This window comes from Sturnira hondurensis, unplaced genomic scaffold, assembly GCF_014824575.4.
Source record: "Sturnira hondurensis isolate 20B ecotype Veracruz unplaced genomic scaffold, ASM1482457v3 Scaffold0024124, whole genome shotgun sequence".
In the NCBI taxonomy this organism is placed as follows: Eukaryota; Metazoa; Chordata; class Mammalia; order Chiroptera; family Phyllostomidae; genus Sturnira; species Sturnira hondurensis.
The window spans coordinates 520842-528475 of record NW_028096755.1 but is presented as its reverse complement, the minus strand read 5'-3'; the positions used below and the strand labels follow the sequence as shown (position 1 = coordinate 528475).

General features: G+C 44.3%; 1 protein-coding gene across 1 annotated transcript; it reads left to right on the top strand.

The window, feature by feature from the left end:
• Positions 1-384: 384 nt before the first annotated feature.
• Positions 385-7298, top strand: LOC118981394 (NACHT, LRR and PYD domains-containing protein 7-like). The gene is made up of 3 exons (XM_037038136.1): positions 385-1943; positions 4219-4389; positions 7124-7298. The coding sequence occupies exons 1-3, from the start codon at positions 385-387 to the stop codon at positions 7296-7298; spliced, it is 1905 nt and encodes a 634-aa protein (XP_036894031.1).
• The last annotated feature ends 336 nt before the right edge of the window (positions 7299-7634 follow it).

Genomic DNA, 7634 nt, shown 5'->3' with positions numbered 1-7634 from the left:
GACAGAAGGGGTCTTGGAGGTGAGAAAACCAGATGGATCCCTGGCCAGGTAGCTCTGTCCTGATATTCCAAGGTTGTGGGCTTGATTCCCCGTTGGGACACATACAAGAATGAGCGAATAAATGAATGAGCGAATAAATGTATAAGTAAGTGGGATGATAAATCAGTGCTTCTCTCTCTCTCCCCACCTCCCCCTCTCTCTAAAATTAATAACCAAAATACCCCAGGTGGGTAAATACTGTCTTAGACATTTGATGTTGGGTACAGTGCAAGATACTTTGTTTCTTCCTGGTCTTTCTCACTTTCCAGTTAAGTATAATCATGGGCTGCCCGAACTTTCCTATTGCATACCCTTACAGGTGAAATAGAGAGAGAAAGAAAAATGATGGAGAATGTTTATACTATCTGGAAGCATACATTTTGGCCTGAAGATGATGACTTTCACTACAAAGTCACCTCAAGGAGCCAAAAGTTCACATCGTTCTGGAGTCCCAAAACACCCACACAGTTAGGGCCACTGACTGTGGTGCTGCATGGCCCTGCAGGCATTGGGAAGAGCACATTGGCCAAGAAGTGGATGCTCGAGTGGAAACAGGACAAGCTCCCTGAGACACTCAAGTTCTCCTTCTATCTCAGCTGTAAGGAACTGAACCGCCAGGGCAGGTGCACTTTTGCAGAGCTGGTATCTAAGACCAGGGTAGACTCGCAGGGGGCCGGGTTCCTAGAGCAAGCCCAAAACATCCTGTTTGTCATTGATGGCTTCGATGAGCTGAGGGTCCCTTCAGAGTCATTCATACATGACATTTGTGGTGACTGGATGATCCAGAAGCCAGTGCCCATCCTGCTGGCCAGTTTGCTGAAGAGGAGACTCCTCCCAAAGGCCACATTGCTGGTCACCACTCGCCCGGAGGCCCTGAGGGAGCTTCGGCTCCTGACTGAGCAGCCTGTCTTCATAGAGGTAGAGGGGCTCTCGGAGAAGGGCAGGAGAGACTACTTCCTTAAGCACTTTGGGCAGGAAGACCAAGCCCTGCGAGCTTTTGAGGCCATGAGGAGCAACCCGGTTTTGTTCCACATGAGCTGCATGCCTGCTGTGTGCTGGGTTGCCTGTAGGTGTCTGAGACAGCAGATGGAGCAGGGACAAGACCTGGCCCTCACCTGCCAAACCACCACCTCGCTCTTCCTGCGTTTCCTGTGTGGCCAGTTCACACCCACCCCTGTCAGCTGCCCCAGAGGGCCCCTGCAAGCTTCACTGAGAGCAGTGTGTTTCCTGGCTGCTGAGACCCTTTTGGAGCAGTTGTTTGTGCTGGATGGAGAAGATCTCAGGAGTCTGGGGTTCAAGGAGTCTGACCTCCAGTTTTTCCTGGAGAAGAATATCATCCAGGAGGACCTAGAGTGTAAGGGCTACTATGCCTTTATCCACCTCAGTGTCCAGCAGCTTCTGGCTGCCATGTTCTACATTCTGGACAGTGAGGAACAGGAAGACGGGGACAGCCACATGACACACATTGAGGATCTGCAGAGGCTGCTCTCCAAGGAAGAAAGACTGAAGAACTCCAATCTGACCCATGTGATTTACTTCTTATTCGGCCTTTCCAACAAGCAGAGAGCCAGGGAGCTGGAGAGGACCTTCAGCTGCTCAGTGTCCTCAGAGGTCAAGCAGGAGTTACTGAGGTTTTTGTTCAATGGGCGTGAACTCTTCTCCTCAACCACGGACGTGAAAGAGGTGCTGTACTGTCTCTTTGAATCTCAGGAGGAACTGCTCGTGAAGGAGGCCACGGCTCATGTCAGGGAAATGTCTCTGCGTTTGCAAAGCAAAGTGGACCTTATGCACTTTGCATTCTGTCTCCAGCATTGTCAGGACTTGCGGAAGGTTTCACTGCAGGTGGAGAAGGGGATATTCCTGGAGGATGGGGGAGCCTCGGAATCACACCCCTGGGTGGAGAGGTAAGAACTGTCCCCTCTCACTCTCCCTTTTTCCACCTTTCACCTCCTCCATGCTCCACTGAAGAAGGCAGCAGCCTGCTCTGTAGGGACTAAGGTCAGTCTTTCCTTCTTGCTGGAATTTCTCCCTCCACCCCCCCCCCCGCCCCCACCTCTGCCACCAGCTTCACCATCCAGGACAGATACTACGATGTTCAAGTTAGCAATGGGGGCTTTGGAACCTGTAAGTTTTTCGTGAAGTATATTGGAGTAACTGATTAATAACATGATATAAAATAAGCCAGGTGGTGAAAGAGAAATACCATATGATCTCACATTTAACAGAAACCTGAGCAACAAAACAAACAAGGAAGCAAAATATAACCAAAGACACTGAAATACAGAACAGGCTGACAGGGATCAGAGGGGAGAGGGCAGAGAATTTCAGAGGAAAATGGGAAGGATTCACAGGAAGAAGTATAAAGGACACATGGACAAAAACTAGGGCGGGTGGAAATGGGAGGGAGGTGGGGAGAACTTGGGGGGTGTGGGCTCGAATGGGAGTAAAAGACAGAAAACTGTATTTAAATAATAATTAAATAAAAATGCTTAAAAATAACATGATATAAACTTCAAGTGTACACCTTTATAACAGGACGTGTCTACACTCTTGTGTGCTCACCCCCCGGAATCGGCCTCCTTCTGTTTTAGTGTTACAGTTTTCATGTGGCGAATGGGATCAAGTAGTTCCTAGCCTCTCTTAACATTTCACATATGTTCCTTCCCTCCGAATTGTTTTTAAAAAAATCTTCACCCAAAGATGCATTTATTGACTTTTAAAGAGAGGGGAAGGGAGGAAGAAAGAGAAGGAGAGAAATATCAATGTGAGAGAGAAACATGGATCGTTTGCTTCTTGTATGCACCCTATCTGGGATCTGAACCCAAAACTCAGGCATGTGCCCTGACTGGGAATTGAACCTGTGACCTTTCACTTTGCAGGAAAACACCCCGCCCTACTGGTCAGGACTCTCTGTCTAAATTTTTGAGGACCCTCCATACTGTTTTCCATAGTGGCTGCACTAATTTACATTGTTCTCAACAGTGCACCAGGGTTCCCTTTTCTCCACATCCTCACTGATGCTTGTTATCTCATCTTGTTTGATAGTGGCTATTTTAACAGGTGTGAGATGAGATTTCATCATGGTTTTGACTACTTCCTAGATAACTACTGATATTGACCTCCATTTCATGTCCTTGTTGGCCATCTGTATGTCATCTTGGAAGAGATGTTTATGCAGGTCTTCTGCCCATTTTATAATTGGATTTTTCCTATTGCATTGTATGAGTTCTTTATATGTATTTTTGAATATCAACTTCTTATCAGATGTATGATTTGCAAATGTTTTCTCCCATTCTGTAGGTTCCTTTTTCATTTTGTTGATTGTTCCCTTTGCAGGACCACCTATTAATTCTCATTACTTTTTCCATATGTAATTTTTCAAAAAATTGAATTCATTGGGGTGACATTGGTTTGTTGGACCATACAGGTTTCAAGTGTACAACTCAATAAAACATCATCTACTCCCTGCATGGTGTAGCCATCACCCCAAGCAAAGTCTCTTTCAGTCAGCATTTCCCCACATTTGCCCACCTCCATCTGCCCCTCTCCCACTTTCCCTGTGGCCATCACCACACTGTAGTCTGTGTCCATGGGTTATGTATTTGTTTTTTGGCTAACTCCTCCAGCTTCTTTCATCCAGTCCTCCCACTCCCTGCCCTATATCAGCTGTCAGTCAGTTCCACATATCCGTGCCTCTGTTTTTTCCTTAGATTCTGTGGAGAAAAGGGAACCCTTTTGCATTGTTGGTGGGAATAAAGATTGGTGTAGCCACTATGAAGGGCAGTATGGAGTTTCCTCAGAAAATTAAAAATGGAACTGCCTTTTGACCCAGTGATCCCACTTCTGGGAATATATTCTAAGAAACCTGAAACACTAATCAGAAAGAACATTTGTACCCCTATGTTTATATTGTTTAAAATAGCCACGATCTGGAAAGAGTCCAAGTGCCCATCAGTAGATCAGCGAATGAAAAAGCTGTGGTGCATTCACACAGTGGAATACTATGCAGCTATAAAAAGGAGGAACTCTTATCTTTGGCAATAGCATGGATGAACCTGGAGGATATTGTGCTCAGTGAGATAAGCCAGTCAGAGAGAGACAAATACAATACAGTTTGCCTCATATGTGGAATCCCATGTGTTGTTTTAACAGGTACTCTTTTTGGTTCCTTCCTCCCAGGTGTCAGCACGACCAACAAGCTCTTCGTTTCTGGAGGGATCTCTGCTCTGTGTTCAGTTCCAAGGAGAACTTGAGCTCTCTGGATGTGAGTCAAAGCTTCCTGAGTTCCTCCTCTGTGAGGATTCTTTGTGAGCAGATAACCCGTGCCACCTGTCATCTCCAGAAGGTGGTGTAAGTAGAAGCTAACCTTCCAAAGGCTGTTTCCAGGCATTGGTTTTTCAATCCTCACTGGAGGATATATTTATTGACTTTTAGAGAGCAGGGTGGGGGAGAGAAACACTGATAACAATGATGTGAGAGAGAAACATCAGTCAGTTGCCTACAGTATGGGTGCTGACCGGGGATCAAACCAGCAACCTTTTGGTGTATGGGATGACACTGCAATCAACTTAGCCACTTGGTCAGGGCTGTCCCCAAGTGTTTTGATTGGGAGATCAATATTTTTTTACCTGACCAGGCTCTGACCAGCCAGGTGCTCAGCAAACAAAGAAATGAAATGATTCCTGTCTTTAAAGGTATCCAGTGGGAGAACCATCTATCACATTGAGTCATTTTAATGAAATCTGTTCAGGAGTTTGGATGTTTGCAAACATCCACTGTGGATACATTTGAATGATGCAACATGAAGTCATTTTCATGAAACTTGGCCAAGAGTTTGGACCCTTCCATACGCTTGCTATGAGGCTCCTTGAAACTTGGCCCATGGGAAATAGAGGTACATGAATGGCTGAAGTAGATCTAGGTGGGTTTGGGGAAATACTCGAGAGAGGAAAGTTTCAAATACACGAATAAGAAGTTGTTGCTGAAACAGACTCATAGATACAGAGAACAGAATGATGGTCATCAGATGTGAGGGGAGTTGGGAGGATTGGTGGGAAAGGCAAAAGGATTGAGAAGTACAAGTTGGAAGTTGCAAATAGTTAGCAGGGATGTGAAGTACAGCATAGAACATGTAGCCGACAATATTGCAATAGCTCTGTGGAGTGTCAGGTGGGTTGTAGACTCTTTGGGGAAATCACTTCAGAAGTCATATGTGTTTAATTACTGTGTTGCACACCTGAAACCAATGTGCTAATGAATGTCATCTGTAAAAGAAAACTTCAAAAACATAAGCAAGAGAATGAAGAAAGTAAGAAAGGAGAATGTGTTGATGAGGTAATGATGACCTTAAAGCTTGTGTGTGGACTGAGATTGAGAAGTGAGTCAGAGTAAGATAGGCTGTGGTGGATGTGAATTGTGATGTGGGCCCCTGGGTAGGTGACTATGAGGACACCCTTTTCAACCAATGCAGGATCAAGGGATACCCCTTCTCTGTTGCTGAAACTTTCCCCTCAACCATCATGCCTTGGAAGCCTTAATGAAGTCACTGAAATTGTAGCATTAGTTGTGCCCCAGAGTGATGGACTGTACCTGCTGCTGTCAGGTTACAAACAGCAACAAAACCTGACACAGAGTGATGCTGGCACAGGTGTCAATTTATTCTGTATGGTCTTCAAAGGCTTACATTGCCCTGGTTTGTAAGGAATTACAGAGAACAAGACTTAGAAGACACTTCTGGGCCTGGCTGGGTAGCTCAGTTGGTTAGAGCATCACCCCAATACACCAACATTTTATGTTCACTCCCTAGTCAAGGCACATACAAGAATCAGCCAATGAATGCACAAGTAAGTGGAACAAAAAAAAAAAAAGAAATCCAATTTCTGTCTGTCTCTCTCTAAAGAAATCAATAAATTAAAAAAAAAGAACACACCTCCAATTTGTATCTTTAACATTTAGGATAATTTAAAGAGGGGCTCTGGACAGGTGGCATCTTCCTTATTCTGGGTCTCTCTGTGCTGAAAGTTTAATTTCAAATCTTCTTTTGGATGAGCCACAGGGAATATGCACTATCGAAAAATGAAGGGTCAAGAATTGTAAGACCAGTTGCTGTTTTGGAAGAGTCTACAATATTTTAAAGGCAGAGTTGTTTCTCTTTTTTTCTGTTTCTATTTTGTTTATTCATTTATTTTGTTTTTTAGATTCCACATATATGTGAAAACATAGGGCATTTTTCTTTCTCTGATTGACTTATTTCATTTAGCGTAATACCCTGCAGGTCTATCCATACTGTTGCAAATAGTAAGCTTTCATCATTTTTTTATGTCTAAGCAATATTCCATTATATATGTACTGCATCTTCTTTATCTAATCATCCATCAGTGGATACTTGGGTCTTGTTTTCTTACCCAATCAGGATGTCTTTTGATTAGAATATTTAACTCATTTATATTCAAAGAAATTATGGACACATATGTAGTTTTTGGATTCTCGAAGCCCAGAGTTCGATTAGAAAAAAGCCATATTATACATTGTTTAGAATATATTTTAATCCCATTTAAAATTCCACAATCATGCTAGCTGACAAGGAAAGAAAAACATCTTGATCCATATCATCAAGGAGCCTGTAATTTAACTGCTAACCTCAAAACCAGAACGTACAGTAGCCTACATCAGCAGTGCTTTGCAGAAATAGAGAGACCACATATGGGTTTAGGGAAAAATGATTTATTGTTATTAGAAAAAGGGAGTAGGCACTGAGGGGTGGAAGAAGGAGTTCATGAGATGAATGTGGAAGAAAATGATATAATGCAAAACATAAGGATCTGGGGAAAAGCATGAGCAAAAGGGAAGGGTGTGCTAAGCTCCTCACCTGATTCCATCTTCCCCACAACACCATGTACTTCTTTTATTTATAGCCCTCATTTTTCTCTTTTCCAGCTGTCATTCCATTGACTGGTCCTTCATCAGTGTATTGACCACCCTCCCCATTTCTATCCTGATTGGAGATATCTCAGTTCACTAGGCGTTCAGAGCCCCAACCCTCTGGGCACCCAAAGTGGAATTTCTTCCTTCTTCTTTTTCCTAGGATTAAGAACGTGTGCCCTGTGGATGCATATCGGGACTTCTGTCTGGCTTTCATTGGTAAGAAGAGCCTGACCCACTTGACCCTGGAAGGTGGTGCCCACAGCAATACGATGCTACTCCTGCTCTTGTGTGAGGCCCTGAAGCACAGGACATGCAACCTGCAGTATCTCAGGTAGATCTCACATCCCTGCTGTGCGCTGGGTGAGAGACACACAATAGGGAGCTGCTCTGATTGGACGTTGCATTCGGCCACATGGGGAAGGGGGGAAGTGTATTCTCCCATAGAACCTGGTCGTGATTTCAACCTCCATGCTCTCCCCAGACAGCTGGTCTCCTGCATAGAATCATGAGTCTTAAATGCAAAGAAACACCCAGAATTTTGTGTCAGCCTCTAGGTTTAGGATGTGGTATTTCAGATGGCATGTTGCCTTTGGGCTATAATTTCAGAGCAGCCATTGACCTAGATTGGCCACTCAGTGACCCCCATAAAGCATCCAGGGTCCTGGTTCCTG